The 21932-nt window shown below is 43.2% G+C and overlaps 1 protein-coding gene across 1 annotated transcript in view; it reads left to right on the top strand.

Annotated features, from left to right (window-relative positions):
- LOC106586458 (coiled-coil domain-containing protein 141) overlaps window positions 1–21932 on the top strand; it is a 49280-nt gene that overhangs the window by 24627 nt on the left and 2721 nt on the right. The window contains exons 8-25 of the mRNA XM_014173799.3: window positions 1079–1251; window positions 1536–1677; window positions 3780–3899; window positions 5690–5881; window positions 7660–7836; window positions 8195–8374; window positions 8556–8681; window positions 8991–9179; window positions 11720–11881; window positions 12117–12266; window positions 16216–16356; window positions 16502–16699; window positions 16924–17107; window positions 17317–17429; window positions 17522–17653; window positions 17817–17998; window positions 18298–18643; window positions 20848–21782. Coding sequence (XP_014029274.1) covers window positions 1079–1251; window positions 1536–1677; window positions 3780–3899; window positions 5690–5881; window positions 7660–7836; window positions 8195–8374; window positions 8556–8681; window positions 8991–9179; window positions 11720–11881; window positions 12117–12266; window positions 16216–16356; window positions 16502–16699; window positions 16924–17107; window positions 17317–17429; window positions 17522–17653; window positions 17817–17998; window positions 18298–18643; window positions 20848–21782 — 3842 coding nt within the window. The remainder of the gene's footprint in view (window positions 1–1078; window positions 1252–1535; window positions 1678–3779; window positions 3900–5689; window positions 5882–7659; window positions 7837–8194; window positions 8375–8555; window positions 8682–8990; window positions 9180–11719; window positions 11882–12116; window positions 12267–16215; window positions 16357–16501; window positions 16700–16923; window positions 17108–17316; window positions 17430–17521; window positions 17654–17816; window positions 17999–18297; window positions 18644–20847; window positions 21783–21932) is intronic.

Raw genomic sequence — 21932 nt, 5'->3', positions numbered from 1 at the left:
ACTGCACTTGAAAGAACTTTCAAAGTTCTTGAAATGTTCCTCATTGACTGACCTCCGTGTTTTAAAGTAATGATGGACTGTTGTTTCTCTTTGCTTATTTGAGCTGTTCTTGCCATAATATGGACTTGGTCTTTTACCAAATAGGGCTATCTTCTGTATATCACTCCTACCTTGTCACAACACAGCTGATTGGCTCAAATGCATTAAGAAGGAAAGAAATTCTACAAATTAACTTTTAACAAGGCACACCTGTTAATGGAAATGCATTCCAGGTGACTACCTCATGAAGCTGTTTGAGAGAATGCCAAGACCGTGCAAAGCTGTCATCATGGCAAAGGGTGGCTACTTTGAAGAATATTTAATATAAAATATATTTGGATTTGTTTAACACTTTTTTGGTTACTACATGTGTGTTTCATAGTTACATATGTGTTGTTTCATAGTTTTGATGTCTTCACTATTATTCTACAATGTAGAAACAAAGAAAAACTCTTGAATGAGTAGGTGTGTCCAAACCTTTGCCTGGTACTGTATGTGAGGTGTATACTTTTGTTTCATAGTAGATTTGTTTAAGGACACCAAGAAACACTATTGATTTAACCCATTGCAGTAAAAAGTTAAAACAAGGAAAACAGACCAGCTACTGCCAATGCATTACGCTCTCACACAACCTGCTGTACATATCATGTGCCGCCTTCTATAGCAGTACCAATGAGGTAGCTATGTAACCGTAGATATCACATTCAGGAAAGCAATGTGTTCTTTAGCAGTGCCAACAAGGTATTTACTGTACCAATCATGTGCCCGACAAATATGCGAAGAGTGTAATTATTATTGAAGCACTAAGCTTTGAAGTCCTTACACAGCATAGTGAACTAGTGACTTGAATTTGATTTGAATATGCTGCCCTCAAGTGGACATTAAGGGCAAATTTGTGCCATCTACTGCATCATACATTTTTATTTTTATTATAAGGAGCAATATTACATTTACTCAGGACTTCCGTTAAACTATCTATCATGTTTACATGATTACTTTTATGAATAATGTCCTATCCTCTCATTTCTGTTTATGTCAGGCTTTTGGGGTCCTGGGAACTGTTGAGAGTAAACTAAAGGGGTTGAAGAGCCAGACACTACGGTTGCCTAAGTTGGCCAAAAAGCATGAGGAGCTGCTGCGAAGCATTAAAGAGTCAGCCACCGACCCTCTTCAGAGAGGACAGCTCATACTGCAGAAGGTTGACCCACAGAGGTAAACTGCACGGCATCCATATTAGGACATCCTCAGTCCTCAGACTCAAAACCTTACTGCCACCCTAGTCAAGTTTAAAACCTGCGGTGGTCAAGTATCACCACAGCCTGCTTATTGCTGGTGTAGCAAAACTTAGATTTTAAATATGCTTGTTAAACTATGTGATGCAGTGTGTGCATAATATGCCTTTATTTTGATAGATGGATGGATCGATCAAGAATGCAGATATTATTATTACTACATGGAGCATTTGACAGCATATATGGCTCTTACTGTATTTCTAGTACCCAAGTGGAAGGGGTGAAAAGGATGCTGGGATATGTGAGAGACCGGGTTGATACTCTGAGCCGGGAATGCCACGCCCACCGAGCACTGGCAGCCAAGAGACAGCAGCTGGTGTCCACATGTGAAGACCTCATAGACAAGGTACACACAAGCCTTAGGCTGTGTCCCAAATGGCACAGCCTATTCCCTCGATAGTGCACTACTTTTGACCAGGACCCTTAGGGCTCTGGTTAAATGTAGTGCACAATATAGGGAATAGAGTGCCATTTGGGGCTAAACTTTAGCTATCTTTTTTATCGCACTCCTATTGATGTGTAAGCCCACTGCTAGTCTCATTGGGCCTGATTCAGAGTTGAAATAAGCATGTGCAAGTTAGATGATTGCATATCATTTACCGTCAATAGGAAAGGTACACAAAAGTTTTGAGTTAAAAAGATCTAAAGTCAGATTGGTCATTTTCAGTCGTATTGTGAGGCTAGTTGACAGCCTACAGTCAACTGCCAATGCTTTTATATGTGTGTACATTTCCATCTATTTCAGTTAACTGCATTTGACTGAATTGTTTCGTATCCCACCGCACCTTCTCCGCTATGCAATCTGGTTTCCAAGCTGGTCATGGGTGCACGTCAGCCACGCTCAAGGTCCTAAACGACATCATAACCGCCATCGATAAAAGACAATACTGTGCAGCCGTATTCATCGACCTGGCCAGGCCTTTCGACTCTGTCAATCACAGCATTCTTATTGGCAGACTCAACAGCCTTGGTCTCTCAAATGACTGCCTCGCCTGGTTCACCAACTACTTCTCTGATAGAGTTCAGTGTGTCAAATCTGAGGGCCTGATGTCCGGACCTCTGGCAGTCTCTATGGGGATACCACAGGGTTCAATTCTCGGGCCGACTCTTTTCTCTGTATACATCAATGATGTCGCTCTTGCTGCTGGTGAATCTCTGATCCACCTCTACGCAGACGACACCATTTTGTATACTTCTAGACCTTCTTTGGACACTGTGTAAACTAACCTCCAGACGAGCTTCAATGCCATACAACACTCCTTCCGTGGCCTCCAACTGCTCTTAAATGCAAGTAAAACTAAATGCATGGTCTTCAACCGATCGCTGCCAACACCTGCCTGCCCGCGCGACTAGCATCACTACTCTGGGCGGTTCTGACTTAGAATATGTGGACAACTACAAATACCTAGGTGTCTGGTTAGACTGTAAACTCTCCTTCCAGACTCACAATAAGCATCTCCAATCCAAAATGAAATCTAGAATCGGCTTCCTATTTCGCAACAAAGCATCCTTCACTCATGCTGCCAAACATGCCCTCGTAAAACTGACTATCCTACCGATCCTTGACTTCGGCAATGTCATTTACAAAATAGCCTCACTCTACTCAGCAAATTGGATGCAGTCTATCACAGTGCCATCCGTTTTGTCACCAAAGCCCCATATACTACCCACCACTGTGATCTGTATGCTCTCGTTGGCTGGCCCTCGCTTCATATTTTATTTGCCAAACCCGCTGGCTCCAGGTCATCTACAAGTCTTTGCTAGGTAAAGCCTCGCCTTATCTCAGCTCACTGGTCACCATAGCAGCACCCACCCATAGCACGCGATCCAGCAGGTATATTTCACTGGTCACCCCCAAAGCCAATTCTTCCTTTGGTCCGCCTTTCCTTCCAGTTCTCTGCTGCCAATGACTGGAACGAACTACAAAAATCACTGAAGCTGGAGACTCATATCTCCCTCACTAACTTTAAGCATCAGCTGTCAGAGCAGCTTACAGATCATTGCACCTGTACATAGTCCATCTGAAAATAGCCCATCTGTAAAACTACCTCATCCCCATATTGCTACTTATTTTTCTGCTCCTTTGCACCCGTGTCTCTACTTGCACATTCATCTTCTGCACATCTATCACTCCAGTTTTTTATTGCTAAATTGTAATTTATTTCGCCACTACGGCCTATTTATTGCCTTACCACCCTAATCTTACTTAATTTGTACATACTGTATATAGACTTTTCTATTGTGTTATTGACTGTACGTTTGTTTATTCTATGTGTAACTCTGTGTTGTTGTTTGTGTCGCACTGCTTTGCTTTATCTTGGCCTGGTCGCAGTTGTTAATGAGAACTTGTTCTCAACTGGCCTACCTGGTTAAATAAAGGTGAAATAAAACATTACAAAAATTGTGGAACTAATAAAGTTAAGTAAAATTCATGTTTTTCTGTCCCAGATCTCGGTGTGGCTAAAGAGCAGCAACTGTGTCCTCTCCAGAAACACTGAGCCAGGCTCCCTGCTCTCCCAGTCTGAAGACATGCTCAACAAACACCTGGAACTCTCCTCACAAACACAGGTAGTCAGGGATAGCACCTGTGCATTTACTCAACCTAATTCAAATGTATGTCCCCTTTGTTCATTTACATATCTTGTACCAAGGTTGGGGTCAATTCCATTTAAACTCAGGAACTTCAGTTAACTTCCTGAACTGAATGAATTCAAATGGACCTACCTCTGTCTTGTACTGTACTGAAGTACTGTACCAGTAAAACCTTTGGACACACCTACTCATTCAAGGGTTTTTCTTTATTTTTTACTATTTTCTACATTGTAGAATAATAGTGAAGACATCAAAACTGTGAAATATCTCATCTGGAATCATGTAGTAACCAAAACAGTGCTAAACAAATCCAAATATATTTTATATGAAATATTCTTCAAAGTAGCCACCCTTTGCCTTGATGACAGCTTTGCACAATCTTGGCATTCTCTCAACCAGCTTCATGAGGTAGTCACCTGGAATGCATTTCCATTAACAGGTGTACCTTGTTAAAAGTTCATTTGTGGAATTTCTTTCCTTCTTAATGAGTTTGAGCCAATCAGCAGTGTTGTGACAAGGTAGGGGTGATATACAGAAGATAGCCCATAAGTCCATATTATGGCAAGAACAGCTCATATAAGCAAAGAGAAACAACAGTCCATCATTACTTTAAGCCATTAAGGTCAGTCAATGAGGAACATTTCAAGAACTTTGAAAATGTCTTAAGGTGCAGTCGCAAAAATCATCAAGTGCTATGACGAAACTGGCTCCCATGAGGACCGCCACAGGAAAGGAAGTCCCAGAGTTACCTCTGCTGCAGAGGATATGTTCATTAGAGTTACCAGCCTCAGAAAATGCAGCCCAAATAAATGCTTCACAGAGTTCAAGTAACAGACACATCTCAACATCAACTGTTCAGAGGAGACTGTGTGAATAGAGTCATTCATGGTCGAATTGCTGCAAAGAAACCACTATTAAAGGATGCCAATAATAAGAAGAGACTTGCTTGTGCCAAGAAACACAAGCAATGGACATTAGACCATTGGAAATCTGTCCTTTGGTCTGATGAGTCTAAATTTGAGATTTTTGGTTCCAACCGCCGTGTCTTTGTGAGACGCAGAGTAGGTGAACAGATGATCTCCGCATGTGTGGTTCCGACCGTGAAGCACGGAGGAGGAGGTGTGATGGTGTGTTGGTGCTTTGCTGGTGACACTGTCAGTGATTTATTTAGAATTCAAGGCACACTTAACCAGCATGGCTACCACAGCATTCTGCAGCGATACGCCATCCTGTCTGGTTTGCGCTTAGTGGGACTATAATTTGTTTTTCAACAGGACAACGACCCAACACACCTCCAGGCTGTGTAAGGGCTATTTGACCAAGAAGGAGAGTGATGAAGTGTTGCATCAGATGATCTGGCCTCCACAATCACCCGACCTCAACCCAATTGATATGGTTTGGGATGAGTTGGACCGCAGAGTGAAGGAAAAGCAGCCAGCAAGTGCTCAGAATATGTGGGAACTCCTTCAAGATGGTTGGAAAAGCATTCCAGGTGAAGCTGGTTGAGAGAATGCCAAGAGTGTGTGAAGCTGTCATCAAGGTAAAGGATGGCTACTTTGAAGAATCTCAAATATAAAATATATTTAGATTTGTTTAACACTTTTTTGGTAACTACATGATTCCACTTGTGTTATTTTACTCTACAATGTAGAAAATTGTACAAATAAAGAAAAACCCTTGAATGAGTAGGTGTGTCCAAACTTTTGACAGGTACTGTATATGTGTGATACTATCGAGCTTCTCAATCCTGGTCATTTGGTTCTCAGGAAACAGCCAGTGAGGCAGAGGCCATGGCAGAACAGATAACGGAACTGAAAACACTGGAGTGTCCTGAAGCCACTGAGTTCTCCAACAAAGCATCACTGTTAGAGGAGGAGCTGAAGACAGTCACCAGAAACATCACATCCCGCATCGACAATATCCGACCATACGTGGGCTTCTTGCGAATTGCTGAGGAGGTTATTTTGTCTTACATTATACACTGCTCAAAAAAATAAAGGGAACACTTAAACAACACAATGTAACTCCAAGTCAATCACACTTCTATGAAATCAAACTGTCCACTTAGGAAGCAACACTGATTGACAATAAATTTCACATGCTGTTGTGCAAATGGAATAGACAACAGGTGGAAATTATAGGCAATTAGCAAGACACCCCCAATAAAGGAGTGGTTCTGCAGGTGGGGACCACAGACCACTTCTCAGTTCCTATGCTTCCTGGCTGATGTTTTGGTCAATTTTGAATGCTGGCGGTGCTTTCACTCTAGTGGTAGCATGAGACGGAGTCTACAACCCACACAAGTGGCTCAGGTAGTGCAGCTCATCCAGGATGGCACATCAATGCGAGCTGTGGCAAGAAGGTTTGCTGTGTCTGTCAGCGTAATGTCCAGAGCATGGAGGCGCTACCAGGAGACAGGCCAGTACATCAGGAGACGTGGAGGAGGCCGTAGGAGGGCAACAACCCAGCAGCAGGACCGCTACCTCCGCCTTTGTGCAAGGAGGAGCAAGAGGAGCACTGCCAGAGCCCTGCAAAATGACCTCCAGCAGGCCACAAATGTGCATGTGTCTGCTCAAATGGTCAGAAACAGACTCCATGAGGGTGGCATGAGGGCCCGACGTCCACAGGTGGGGGTTGTGCTTACAGCCCAACACCGTGCAGAATGTTTGGCATTTGCCAGAGAACACCAAGATTGGCAAATTTGCCACTGGCGCCCTGTGCTCTTCACAGATGAAAGCAGGTTCACACTGAGCACGTGACAGACGTGACAGAGTCTGGAGACGCCGTGGAGAACGTTCTGCTGCCTGCAACATCCTCCAGCATGACCGGTTTGGCGGTGGGCCAGTCATGGTGTGGGGTGGCATTTCTTTGGGGGGCCGCACAGCCCTCCATGTGCTCGCCAGAGGTAGCCTGACTGCCATTAGGTACCGAGATGAGATCCTCAGACCCCTTGTGAGACCATATGCTGGTGCGGTTGGCCCTGGGTTCCTCCTAATGCAAGACAATGCTAGACCTCATGTGGCTGGAGTGTGTCAGCAGTTCCTGCAAGAGGAAGGCATTGATGCTATGGACTGGCCCGCCCGTTCCCCAGACCTGAATCCAATTGAGCACATCTGGGACATCATGTCTCGCTCCATCCACCAACGCCACGTTGCACCACAGACTGTCCAGGAGTTGGCGGATGCTTTAGTCCAGGTCTGGGAGGAGATCCCTCAGGAGACCATCCGCCACCTCATCAGGAGCATGCCCAGGCATTGTATGGAGGTCATACGGGCACGTGGAGGCCACACACACTGCTGAGCCTCATTTTGACTTGTTTTAAGGACATTACATCAAAGTTGGATCAGCCTGTAGTGTGGTTTTCCACTTTAATTTTGAGTGTGACTCCAAATCCAGACCTACATGGGTTGATAAATTGGATTTCCATTGATTATTTTTGTGTGATTTTGTTGTCAGCACATTTAACTATGTAAAGAAAAAAGTATTTAATAAGATTATTTCTTTCATTCAGATCTAGGATGTGTTGTTTAAGTGTTCCCTTTATTTCTTTGAGCAGTATATTTTTTTGAAATGTGTAAGTTGAAATGTGTATGTTAATGTTTTACAGTGGTAGGTGACACAGTGGTATCTTGACTGACTGAACATCCTTATTCTGTATGTATTTGAACTGAAATGTGAATAACAGAATAACAGTGACATTGTACTGAATAGAGTTGTAACTCCTATGGTGTTTTAGGTGGAGGAGCAGATGCAGAGTCTACATGAGAGCTATAACTGGAAGCCAGAGGAGGAGGAGAACAAGGAGAGTAGCGTCACGTCGAAGGAGATCGCAGATGCTAAGTGGCAGTCCATGTTGGAACGCTTCCTTGCCATGCAGGACCTGGGAAACAACTACATCAATTCATCTAACATGGTTAGACATTATTACCTGGTTCGAGAAATTGTTAGGACTCAGCTTCTTCAAATGCTATTATTCATGCAACAGTTTTGGCAGCCTGACATTTGCCAATTTTAGATGTATTGATTATACGTATCTAGTAGAAGTTGGAAAACCCATTTATTATTGCTGTGTAATTATCTTTGGAATAAATTGCACTTAACAGGTCACTGTCTGTACGCATATAGACAAACAGAACCATTTATTACTGTAATTCAAACAAGAGGGAGAATGGTTAGACCAACATCCAGTGGTGCTTCATATATGAGGGCTGTAGGATACAGACAAGACCCAGTACCTGATAGCAATGGATTCTTTATGCTGGCATCGTCAGGTGAGTGAGGACCTGAACCTGAATGTGAGGGTAGCCATCGGTGTGGTGGAGAAGACCATGGAGGAGCTGAACAAGAAGAAGATGGACCTGTCGGACCTCTGGACCTCCTGGCAGCTCCATGTCAGTCAGGTGAAGTCCATCAAGAAACAGTGGAAGAAATACAAAGAACAATTGAAAAAGGTAAAGTAAAAAGAAGTAGATAATGTATATCCATTACAAATTCCTGAATCCCAACCAATGTATTCTTAATGTATCATCAAGTGCAATCTCATGAATTAGTAAGACCCCCTGAATACAATGTCAGAACAGGGGGGGTTCTTTTTTTTTTCTTTTTCTGTTTTTTTAAATGTGTTTTTTACAGACTGTTCATGACTTGAAGAGTGTGGAGGAGGTTCTTGTCCCGACTTCTAAAGTAGATCTGGGAAGTGACCTTAAGACTGTGTCAAAGCTACTGGAGAACTTTAGCCTAGATAAGCCCCACTTCCTGGTAAGAACTATAGCCCATTGACCTGTCATATAGGTAGAATAAATCACAACATTATTATGTATATATTTTTTTACAGAACACAATGGTTTTATGAGTACCAATAGAATTATATAGTCTTAAGTGTAAGTCAGAATACATTTAGACTGCTTGATAGTACAGTATCTATACGGTGGCTCTAAGTAGCTTGACACCATGCCTGAATCTTTTTACATTTGTGTCATCTCCCTTCGTTCTTTGATCTGGCCCATTATATGATATCCTATAAGTAAATATGCATAATTATTCTCTATGTAATGTATGTCCCTGTAGCAACTGAATGCGGAGGTAGAATACATGGTGAAGACATCAGAACTGTTGGCATTGAAAGGAATTCCTATCAAAGAGAAGAGTGAGAAGGTCACAGAGATGCTTCACCTTCATCAGAGAGTGAAAGATAACATCAAAGAGTACGAGTCTGTCCTCAAGATGGCTGTGAAGTTCCACCAGCTTTATGAGGAGGTAACAACACATAGTCTAAGGGTGTGGCATGCACCCCAAATGGCACCCTATTCCCTACTGAATAGTGCACTACTTTTAACCAGGGCCCACAGAGTGCACTATATAAAGTAGTGCACAATATAGGGAATAGGGTGATATTTGGGACACCCCAAAGTCTACACACTGTAAATATCAGGGAGGATGTTATCTTAGCTGTAGTCTCTTCAGAGCCATTGTGTCTGTCTCTGGCAGGGAAACTATCTTTGCTGTGTGTTTGAGAGAACACATGGGATCAGTTTAGATCAAAGTTCTCTTCCCTTCATAGGCCTTTTCAGCTTTAAATGTCATATAAAATACTGTAACTATCAGATAGTTAGTTACCTATCTAGCTTTGCTGTATAAACCGAAGAACACAGGATATTAATTTAGAGATACGCTGGAGATACAGTACCTCGCAGACCTTTTCTGACTAAAATGTACCATAAGAGATTGATACTTTGCATGCTCCATCCACACTACACTACGCCTGGCAGTCAAATACTAACCATGTCTTTATGGTTGATACATTGACTCATATGAATGTGAAGGCGTGTTCTCAAAGCATATGCAGACCAGCATTCAAATGTTCAATCTCTTCGTGTCCCAGTCTGTAATTACAACATGTTTCAATTTGACAATTTTTGTCCCTGTTCCTGCCTAAATCGCCATGTGGCATTCACATCTGTAATTATGAAGTGCTTTCAAAGGCTGGTCATGACACACATCAACACTATCATCCCAGACACCCTGGACCCACTCCAATCCGCACACCACCCAAAAGATCCACAGATGGCCTCTCCCACCTGGACAAGAGGGGAAATAACTATGTGAGAGTGCTGTTCATAGACCACTCCTCAGCATTTAACACCATAGTCCCTTCCATGCTCATTACCAAGCTGGGGACCCTGGGAGTGAACATCTCCCTCTGTAACTGGATCCTGGACTTCCTGACAGAACGGCCCCAGGTGGTGAGGGTAGGAAACAACACCTCCGCCATGCTGACCCTCAACATGGGGGATGCTCAAGGGTGTGTGCTTAGTCCCCTCTTGTACTCCCTGTTCACCCACAACTGTGTCCACCCACGACTCCAACACCATTATCAAGTTTGCTAACAACACAACAGTGGTAGGCCTGATCACCGATGGCGATGACACAGCCTACAGGGAGGAGCTCAGACACTTGGCAGTGAGGTGCCATGACAACAACTTTTCCCCAAACGTCTGTAAGACCAAGGAGCTGATCGTGGACTACAGGAGAAAGAGGGGTGAGTACGCCCCCATCACATCGACAGGGCTGTAGTGGAGCGGGTCGGCACAACAGTGCCTCTTCCCACTCAGAAGGCTGAAAAGATTTGGCATGGGCCTTCGGATCCTCAAAAAGTTCTATAGCTGCACCATCGAGAGCATCTTAACTGGCTGTATCACCGCTTGGTATGGCTAATGCACCACGCTCGCCCGCAAAGTGCTACAGAGGGTGGTGTGGACAGCCCAGTACATCACTGAGGCCGAGCTCCCTGCCGTCCAGGACCTCTATATCAGGTGGTGTCAGAGGAATGCCTGAAAAATTGCCAAAGACTCCAGCCACCCAAAACTATTCCCTCAGCTACCGTCTGGCAAACAGTACCGGGACATTGGCTCTCAGACCAACAGGCTCCGAGACAGCTTCTACTCCCAAGCCACAAGACTACTAAATAGTTAATTAGTGTTTACCCAGATCTGCACTGACTAACTGTCTTGCACTGACTTTATGCACACTCACAAGACTATATACTGTATACACACAATATATATACTCACACACACACTACACTGACACTCTCACACAAAACCCATACGCATTCACATACACTACATAAGCACATTTGCACACACATGCATACCGACAACACAAACACAAATACACACACACACATTCAAACACAACACACTCATCATATGCTGCTGCTACTCTGTTCTTTATTTTACTCATATTGTTATCTACCGTGATGCCTAGTCACTTTACCTTTCATGTACATATCTACCTCAAATACCATGTACCTCTGCACATTGACTAGGTAATGTATCTCTCTGAATATAGCTCCATTCTTGTGTATTTTATTCCTCTTGTGTTACTATTTTTGGGAAGGGCTAGTAAGCAAGCATTCCTTTCACGGTTAAGTCTACACCCGTTGTATTCGGCACGTGAAAAATCTATTTGATTTGAGAAATGAAGTTAAATAAACACCTATTTAATGAATAACGGCATCATTACACAAGCAAAGTCTAGATTGAATCCAAGAGAATAAATCAGCCTTCTATGAGCTCAGGGGGTTTCCTAGACAAGATACCCCAGAACACACTAATAGAACACTAATTGAATATAAGGCTGCATTACTCGGTTATTCGAAATCTTGACCACCTGGTGATATGCAAACATCATCAAACATTCACATAGATACTGATCATAGCAACAAATAAACAGCCACCTAATTGGATAACCGTTCAATAAACAGCCTCCTAATTGGTTAACTGTTGTGTCCCCAGCTGGATAAGCTGTTAACGTCGGAGCCTGTGACAGGATTCAGCGAGACGAGCCAGGCTAAGATCCAGCTGATCCAACACCAGGACAGACAGAGCCACATCAGACACCTGTACAACCTGGCTATCTCTCTGGGAGGAGACATCAGCAACACTGTCCAGCAGTCGGTGAGACTGGAAGGCAACACCTCAACATTCACCACTGTTTGTTTGTTCGTCTTGACCCTGAGAGTTTTTTTTTTCATTGTGTTTGCACTCCCCTTGTTCCAAGTGCTGTATTACTTTACTTATTTTTTTAAAAATTTACATGCACACTAACAAATATTAGTATGCTTTTGAAGATCTAGTTACATTACATGCTCATTATCTTATGATACAGAACTTCTCTCACCTTCCGTCCCAGCATGCCTCAGGGTTTACAGTGTGGCGTCTGCAGGAGCGTCTGGAGAGACTGGAGAGAGGTTGTGTGAACTGGAGCGCTGAGGCCAACAGGTGTGAAGAGAGCCTCACCAGCAACCTGCACTACTGTGTCTTCAAGGAGGAGATCACTGAGGTGAAACCCTCTCTCATGCACGTACACACACACACACACACACACACACACACACACACACACACTGCTTCAAGGAGGAGATCATTGAGGTCGGACGGTGAAACAACCCTTTGGCTTTATCTCAATAAGACTGTTAGTCTTGGTTATTCATCCCAACGTATATAACCCAGGCCCCAGATCAAGAGCTCAAGTATTCATTTGTGTTGGGGCTTTAGGATTTTGTAGTTGCTGGGGCTTTTTATTGTCTGGCCTAGCACCATAGCATAGCACAGCTGTCCCGGGTCTAAATTTAGCTCTGGGACTGTGATCTTTGTCTCTAGAGGGCCTCTATTCAAAGTTACATTTTCCCCCTCCCTCCCTCCCTCTCTGCCATTTGTCTCATGTCACTCCAGTCAGGAGGGCAGATTCCTCTCGTATCAGCTGTAGAAGGGTAACCCAAATAAAAGAGTCCTCAATACCAGGGCCCTCAGTCAGACAAGGGACCAGGAGGTCTCCCTTATTAATTAGAGATCACCTGGACGTAAGAATTATTATCTGCATGACATATGCAGGCCTAGAGGTATGGTTGGTACTAGTCTAAAGTTCACACACAAATCTAGATTTATCAGTGTTCTGTTCCAAATCTATTCATGCTACTCTATTTTTACTCAAACCACCCTTTATGCCCGAGACATGATCTGTTTTGGCCTCTATGGCAATTTGAAACTTTCATTAAACATACTTTTATCAATATATAACTGTATTTAAGATGGTTCGGAAATGAAACTGTTGTTTCTATTTGTGTTTTCTGTAGGATTTCTATATTGCACTGCTGGGTTTTACATACCATAAATATCTCTACTCTTAATACACATACTTGAGATACCAATACTTGAGAAGCGAGGTCTTTGGGGGGAATCCTACCTGATGTCGGCTCCTGAGTGGTGCAGCTGTCTAAGGCACTGCATCTCAGTGCAAGAGGCAACAGGTGTCACTACAGTTCCTAGTTCGAATCCAGGCTGTATCACATCCGGCCGTGTTTGGGAGGCGCACAATTGGCCCAACTTTGTCCGGGTTTGGCCTGGGTAGGCCGTCATTGTAAATAAGAATTTGTTCTTAACTGACTTGCCTAGTTAAATAAATAAAATGTAAACTGGGGTGCATTTATTAGTCGGAATCCGTTGCAAAATGTTTCCATTTGAAACGGGAACCGTTTACTCTTGCTATCAAATGTAAGCAAACCGAGCAAACAGAATGAAACTTGTTTTCGTTGCAAAACGCTTTCTATTTGGAGTAACGGTTTCCGTTGCAAAACGTTTTGCAACAGACAAAATGTTTTGCAACAGAATCCGACTAATGAATACACCCCTGATGTCAATTATAAAGTGTAGATTTGTCCCTTTATGTTTAGGTTCCATTAAGTTGTGATTTCATCTGGCCAGCAGAGCACTGTTGCCTTCTGAGAGATGAGAGCTCCCCTAAAGATGTCTTGAATATACAGTATCACCTGGCTTGGACCATTACTTGGATTGCATGTGGCATGTGGTATTTCATACACTGCCAACTAGCTGATACAGGTTGACATACTTCTTTTTAGCAAGGGACACCATACAGTTGGCTGAGCATACCTACAGTAGACACATCTAGACATTCACCAAACACTGATGCACGTGTGCTCTCTTATTTCAGGGGTGGTGTCAATTCCATTTCAATTTTGTCAATTCAGGAAGTACAGTAAACTGAAATTCCAATTTCAATTGTCCTTAATAAATAGCATTGGAATTTTCAGTTTACTTAATGAATTGACTGAATTGAAATGGAATTATCCCCAATCCTGTTTTAAGTAATTTTACAGACCAATATACAATCATTTATATCTGCATGAATAAACAATGAGAAGATACATTCTGAAAAAAGATGACTTTCAATTGAATTACATTTTAAGTAGATTATATAATCAATATAATCTTAATAGTAACGACTAGCTAAGCCTTTAATATTAATAATGACTTAAGTAAATATTAAGCCATTATGTGTTAAGTATTAAGTAGTAATATTTGTGATTAGAAATTGAGATAAGGACTTTTTTCTCTCTTTGCTGTGTCATAGTGTCACCATGAAAAAAGACAGACCATGTGGCTGTTGGTGTCAGTGACCGGCAGCCATGGTTATCTAGCCAACACCCTTTCATAAGTATGTATGAGTAAACATGATGGCATTTTAGCAGCAGGGGCAGTTGCTGCTGCTCATCAGCTGGGATGAGACCATTTAAATCAGACCGTGCTCTCAGATCCTTATTCTACAGTAGCTAGCCCAAGCCTACTGCCATCAAGACTCAGACCATTCTGCTTCTCTGAACTACAGCAATCTCTTCTATTTTAAAATACTTTAAACAATACTTTGAACGTAATCACCGCTGCTACTCTCTGTTGTTATCATCTATGCATTATCACTTTAATAACTCTACCTACATGTGCATATTACCTCAGCTAACCGGTGCCCCCGCACATTGACTCTGTACCGGTACCCACCCCCCCCCCCCCCCCGTATATAGTCTTGCTATTGTTATTTTACTGATGCTCTTTAATTACTTGTTACTTTTATTTCTTATTCTTATCCGTATTTTTTTAAACTGCATTGTTGGTTAGGGGCTTGTAAGTACCGGTAAGCATTTCACTGTAAGGTCTACACCTGTTGTATTCGGTGCACGTGATTATTAAAATGTGATTTGATTTGAATGATTGACTATTTTGAATGAGAAGAAAACCCAACATAAATGAGACAGTTCTTTTTTTAATGTTTTGAACTTGGATAATTGTAGTAATCTCAAAATAACACAATTGTGTTAAAGACTAATGTCTTTTTAGCAAACCAATAAAATTCTTCTTCTGTATCTATTTTTATAGTTCCCTAAAGGTTATTTACTTTGGTTCTTTTAAGATATCACTGAGTCAGAAGTCAGTCATGTAGTTCTCAACAGCAGCTGGCTCAGTAGCTATACAGTAATTGCTTTGGCAAGCCCAACTCTAGCTACTTGGGGCTCCTAGAGGCGCAGCGGTCTAAGGGACTGCATCTCAGAGCTAGAGGCATCACTACAGAGCCTGGTTTGATTCCAGGCTGTATCACAACCGGCTGTGATTGGCCCAGCGTTGTCGGGTTAGGGTTTGGCCAGGGTAGGCCGTTATTGGAAATAAGAATTTGTTCTTAACTGACTTGCCTAGTTAAATAAGGGTTAAATAAAGGTGAGATAGTACAGTCCTGTTGGACAACAAACAACCTTTCCTTAAGGTTTCCTTGAAACTCATGCTGTGTTTTTTGCTTCCCCATGCTGTGATTTGACTCTCCCAACCTTCTCTCTCTTTTTCTCTCTATCTCTTTCTCTCTCTGTCTCTCTGTCTCTCCCTTCCTCCCCTCCCCCCTCTCTCTCTCTGGTCAGTAAAACTCCCCATGTACCCAAACCAATTCCAGGTCGGGAAAAAGCCAGTAAGATAGTTAGAGTTATATGAGGCTCCCAAAATGGGATGTGGAGGGCAGGGGGAGGTTGGTGAGGCTGCAGCTGTCCTGGTCTGACACATGAGCTGGCCATTCTACCATTGCAGAAGCCTGTCGACCAGGACAGAAATGGCCCTGCAGTATAAATCACGTCCCCAGACTTAGTCATTAAGCTCACCAAAATAATCCCCCCAGTGACTGAATCTGAATCCAACCCTGCTCTGATGCACTGTTCTGTTTTCCTGGGATAGGATACCCAGCCCCCCTCCTCTCAAACCATCTCTCTGGGGGTGCTGTTAGATGGTACATGTTCAATATTCTGTAACTGTATCAAGGGGAGTGAATTACAATTGATTTAGCTGCCAACACAGATAAGAAACACAGGATGATAGTATAGGATTTTAGGTCTTAACTGATTTAAGTGTTTTGTATTCTGATTGAAAGCCTTTGTTATTAATATATATTTTTTTTATTTCAGCTGAGAGAGTCATTCAAGGATCTCAAGAAGAAATTCAACAACTTGAAGTTCAATTATATGAAGAGAAATGACAAGTCAAGGAACCTCAAAGCAGTTAAAAACCAAATCCAGCAGATAGAGATGTATAATGAAAAGTTACAGGTGAGACACATCCTGTTTGCTATGACAATCCAGTTAAAAAAAGAACACATTTCCCTCTTTCCCTGCTGTTCAATGGTTTACATGCATATTTATTTTGTCTCTTTCTATGTTCATTCTTTATTAATTTCTTTCTCTCTTCAACCAGGTATTGAAGAAGAGAATGCAGGCTTTCACAGTGAAAGTGACATCCAACACAGAGAAGCATCTGAAAGGCAGTAGCCCCAGAGAGATAGAGGATGCTGTCAATGAGTTACAGAGACAGCTGGGGGACTTTGACAAGACTGTGGAGGAGTACAGAGGGAACCTGGACATGAGCGTGAAGCTGCAGCAAGCTATGGAGGAGGTGCATGGTTGGACAACACTTAAGAAGATACATCATTGATCCTATACTTGTCAATTATGGAAATTAACATCTTGTCAAAAATTCTCACAAATTTAAGGGAATTGGATATAGTATATTTTGTGTTATGATTGTTATGATTTTGCTGAATGAAGTGGATCAACACGCATTTTCTCCCCTTATCTCTGGCGCAAATGTCTCACAATTCTTCTGCTTTTGAATTTCAGTATCAGTTCTGGTGTGATGAAGCAAGTGCTACAATTGTGAGAGTAGGGAAGTACTCTTCCCAGTGTAAGACCAGGGAAGCAGTGTCTATTCTATACAAGCAGTTTGAGAAGTTTGTTTGGCCCACTGTGCCCCAGCAAGAGGAGAGGATCAGCCAAATCACAGAACTGGCTGTCCGTCTGCATGGTAAAGGGCCAGATCACACACAACAAACCACCATCTTGATTTTAGAAATAATTTTTTGGGTCTGGGTCATCTTTTTGGGGGGTAAGGAAATGGATGCTGAACAAAAATGTTGTTTTAAAATGTAGGGGGGATATGTCCCCCTGTCCTTAGTGGAAGTTACGCCCATGACACTGGCATTGAGGACTGTATGAACTGTCTTTAATGTACAGGTGCTGAGGAGGGAAAGAAGTATATGGAGAAAACTCTCACCAGACACAATGAGATAGTGGAATCGATAAAGGAACTTTGTAATGGATTAATGGATTTGGAGGCTAAACTACAGGTACGATGAATTTGTTGGGGGTGCCTAGTAATTTTCTTCAGTAATTTTAATAGAAAAGGACCTAAAAATATGTGATTTTCCTCTGATTTCAGACTGAGGCTTTGAAGGAGGAGCCTGAAATAAAAAAAATGGATAATGTCATACAAGAGGAAAACAAACAAGAACAAAAATCAAACCAAGAAACAGGGAAAGCTGAGATGTACCCCCAGGAGTCTCTTGATGTCGTAAGTTTATTGAGATGGAAACAGGACACTACTTTGTCAGTTTCAGTGGGTTTGAATCCCACTTCTGAAACCATCTGTAAACTGTAAAAAACAAACAAACAATAGTTTCAGTATCACAATTGTTAAATGATAAATTAAATGTGGGATCTCTGCATTTATTCAGTCTGAGCTGAAAGAAACTGGACACACTCCTGAACTAACCATGGGAGGGAACGGGAAAGAGGTACCCATCAAAACATTAGAAAATACAAGAAGCAAGAAACCTCATATCCGCAAAACAAGGAGTCAGGACCTTCCAGACAAACTCCACCCAGAACATCACAACAAAGTGTTATCAGAGAGCAGGTACCTTCAACCGTGCATCTCCGCCACTATCCACACATAGTTTAGTTTAGTTTATTTGCACAAATAGAAAGACAGTTTGTAACAGTAAAAAAACAAGAGTATGAGCAGAAAAAAGCCTTAAAGGGCTTGTCGAGTAACTTTGCGATCACACACACAACACATACATTCCTCTCCCCTTACTCCCCTTTTTCTGTTTTGTTGATATTTTATTATATATATTTTTTTACTATTGTAAAGAGACTTTGGTTTGATGAAAAGGGCTATATAAAACCCATTTATTATTATTATTATTATTATAGGTATCACACACAGAAGGCGTACTCAGAGATGAGCAGAGTGGAGACTATCATCAGCAGGTCAACGCTGGAGAGTAAAGAGCAGCTGAGCACCTCTGTCTGCTGCACACACACCTTCAACCTGTCCTGTTCACCACTGGAGAGGGACAGGAAAGTCCATGTGCTCCAACAGGCAGGGATCAAGTCTCTGGTCACCTCTCCTACTGTTCCTCCTCCCCCAGCCTTCACTTCAGCTCCCAGCTTCTCTGATATACAGAGAGAGTTCCAGAAGAAGGAGAGGCAGGGCCCTGCTCAGAGGAACTTCCCTGGGTTTCCTACTTCTAATACTGATCAGATTGGTCTTCTTACAGTAAGTCCTCAGTAAGACTATTGGCTTTCCAATTATCATAACTTATTATCATACTTTTTTTCTGGCCCACAATCCCATGAATAAGGGATGTGCATGTGACTATACATCAAATTTCAATCAATCAAATGTATTAAAAAGCCCTTTTTACATCAGCCGATGTCACAAAGTGCTATACAGAAACCCAGCCTAAAACCCCAAACAGCAAGCAATGCAGATGTAGAAGCACGGTGGCTAGGAAAATCTCCCTAGAAAGGCAGGAACCTAGGAAGAAACCTAGAGAGGAACCAGGCTCTGAGGGGTGGCCAGTCCTCTTCTGGCTGTGCTGGGTGAAGATTATAACAGTACATGGCCAAGATGTTCAAACGTTCATATATAATATTAATAATAGAGGGTAGAGGGTGCAACAGGTCAGCACCTCAGGAATAAATGTCAGTTGGCTTTTCATAGCCGATCATTCAGAGTTAAAGACAGCAGGTGCTGTAGAGCGAGAGAGAGTTGAAAACAGCAGGTCCGGGACAAGGTAGCACGTCAGGTTTGTGAACAGGTCAGGGTTCCATAGCCACAAGCAGAACAGTTGAAACTGAAGTAGCAGCACGACCAGGTGGACTGGGGACAGCAAGGAGTCATCAGGCCAGGTAGTCCTGAGGCATGGTCCTAGGGCTCAGGTCCTCTGAGAGAAGAGAAAGAGAGAGAAAGAGAGAGAGAGAGAATTAGAGGGAGCATACTTAAATTCACACAGGACAATGGATAAGGCAGGAGAAATACTCCAGATATAACAGACTGACCCTAGCCCACCGACACATAAACTATTGCAGCATAATTACTGGAGGCTGAGACAGGAGGAGTCGGAAGACACTGTGGCCCCGTCCGACAATACCCCCGGACAGGGCCTACCAGGCAGGATATAACCCCACCCACTTTGCCAAAGCACAGCCCCCACACCACTAGAGGGATATATTGAACCACCAACTTACTACCCTGAGACAAGGCCGAGTATAGCCCACGAAGATCTCCCCCACGGCACGAACCCGAGGGCCAACCCGAACAGGTAGATCATGTCAGTGACTCAACCCACTCAAGTGACGCACCCCTCCTAGGGATGTCATGGAAGAGCACCAGTAAGTCAGTGACTCAGCCCCCGTAATAGGGTTAGAGGCAGAGAATACCAGTGGAGAGAGGGGAACCGGCCAGGCAGAGACAGCAAAGGTGGTTCGTCGCTCCAGTGCCTTTCCGTTCACCTTCGCACCCCTGGGCCAGACTACACTCAATCATAGGACTTACTGAAGAGATGAGTCTTCAATAAAGACTTAAAGGTCGAGACCGAGTCTGGGTCTCTCACATGGATAGGCAGACCATTCCATAAAAATGTAACTCTATAGGAGAAAGCCCTGCCTCCAGCTGTTTGCTTAGAAATTCTAGGGACAATAAGGAGGCCTGCGTCTTGTGACCGTAGCGTATGTGTAGGTATGTACGGCAGGACCAAATCGGAAAGATATAGCAAGCCCATGTAATGATTTGTAGGTTAGCAGTAAAACCTTGAAATCTGCCCTAGCCTTATAACAGGAAGCCAGTATAGAGAGGCTAGCACTGGAGTAATATGATACATTTTTTTGGTTCTAGTCAAGATTGTAGCAGCCGTGTTTAGCACTAACTGAAGTTTATTTAGTGCTTTATCTGGGTAGACGGAATGTAGAGCATTGCAGTAGTCTAATCTAGAAGTGATAACAGCATGGATACATTTTTCTGCATCATTTTTGGACAGAAAGTTTCTAATTTTTGCAATGTTACGTAGATGGAAAAAAGCTGTCTTGATATGTTCATCAAAAGAGAGATCAGGGTCCAGAGTAACGCCAAGGTCCTTTACAGTTTTATTTGAGACGACTGTACAACCATCAAGATTAATTGTCAGATCCAACAGAATATATCTTTGTCTCTTGGGACCTAGAAATAGCATCTCTGTTTTGCCTGAGTTTAAAAGTAAAACATTTGCCGCCATCCACTTCCTTATGTTAGAAACACAGGCTTCCAGGGAGAGCAATTTTGGGGCTTCACCATGTTTCATCGAAATGTACAGCTGTGTATCGTCCGCATAGCAGTGAAAGTTAACATTATGTTTCCGAATGACATCACCCAGAGGTAAAATATATAGTGATGACAATACATGCTATTATTGTGTATTTGTTTATTTTTTCCAATCCTTGCAGGGCGAGCCTTTCTCCCAAGATGTATCACCCCTGCTGCCGCCCACAGGTGGTCTGACAGAGGGGAACCTTCAGCGGCATAACCTCATGACAGAAGAGTCCCTCTCCAATGATGAATATGAGTGCATTTCCCCCGACGACATCTCCCTGCCCCCGCTCTCCGAGACCCCAGAGTCCAACATCGTCCTATCAGAGAATGACATGGACCTGGATGGTGTCTGTCTCAGCTCCCAGTCCCACACCATTCACATCAACCAGTACAGCCACCAGTTACACTCCACACGTAATAATGAAAACAACAACGGCCAGAGCCAACAGAGGATCAGAGAGCAGACTGAAAGATGCCACTCTCCTACAGTCGGCCTCAACACCAAGTTCAGAGAGGAGTCCTCTTCTTTCGTCCACAGCACCCTGACTGTCCCAGCACCGAGCCTGATCTCAAACACACTCTCCAGTATTCTGAAAAGCAAGGGAATCCCCAACCTCCCAAAACCCAACCTCCCTAATCTCGCACCAGTCGGCCCCCTAGGCCTAAATGAGTGCCACCAGACCATGTATTCCGTGCATGAGAGCTCTGTCACAGAGACGCAGGAGTGTGTGCATGACCCAAGCAGCGTGATGGTCCGAGGAGCTGCCGCGCCCTCTGCGTTTCCCGCTGCTGCCACCACTCGTTCTCTTAACACGCATGCTACCCCCTCCCCATTAACCACCACAGCAGTCACACCCACAGACCAGGGCCAAGACACAGACCTGTGCAATCCAACAGACATCAGAGAAGAGATCAGGCTACCTGGTACCAGCCGGTCCGTGGGGATCACCCTAGCAGGCCAGGGCCCTCCTCACTTCTCCAAACTACTGTCTAGTCCCACAGTTATGGAGGGGTCGCCTGTGACCCTGGAAGTGGAGGTCACTGGATTTCCAGAGCCTACTTTAACATGGTGGGTAGCTCATAGGCATTAGTTGTAGTAATAGACCAATATTTATCTAATAGAAGCATAGTGGCTGCGTTTCAAATGGTATCCTATTCACTATAAAGTGCACTACTTGGGCCCTGTTCAAAAGTAGTGGACTATATATGGAATAGGGTG

Source organism: Salmo salar, chromosome 25 (assembly GCF_965601325.2).
Source record: "Salmo salar chromosome 25, fSalSal1, whole genome shotgun sequence".
Lineage (NCBI taxonomy): Eukaryota > Metazoa > Chordata > Actinopteri > Salmoniformes > Salmonidae > Salmo > Salmo salar.
The sequence above is the reverse complement of the archived record's forward strand: the minus strand, read 5'-3'. Positions and strand labels throughout refer to the sequence as shown.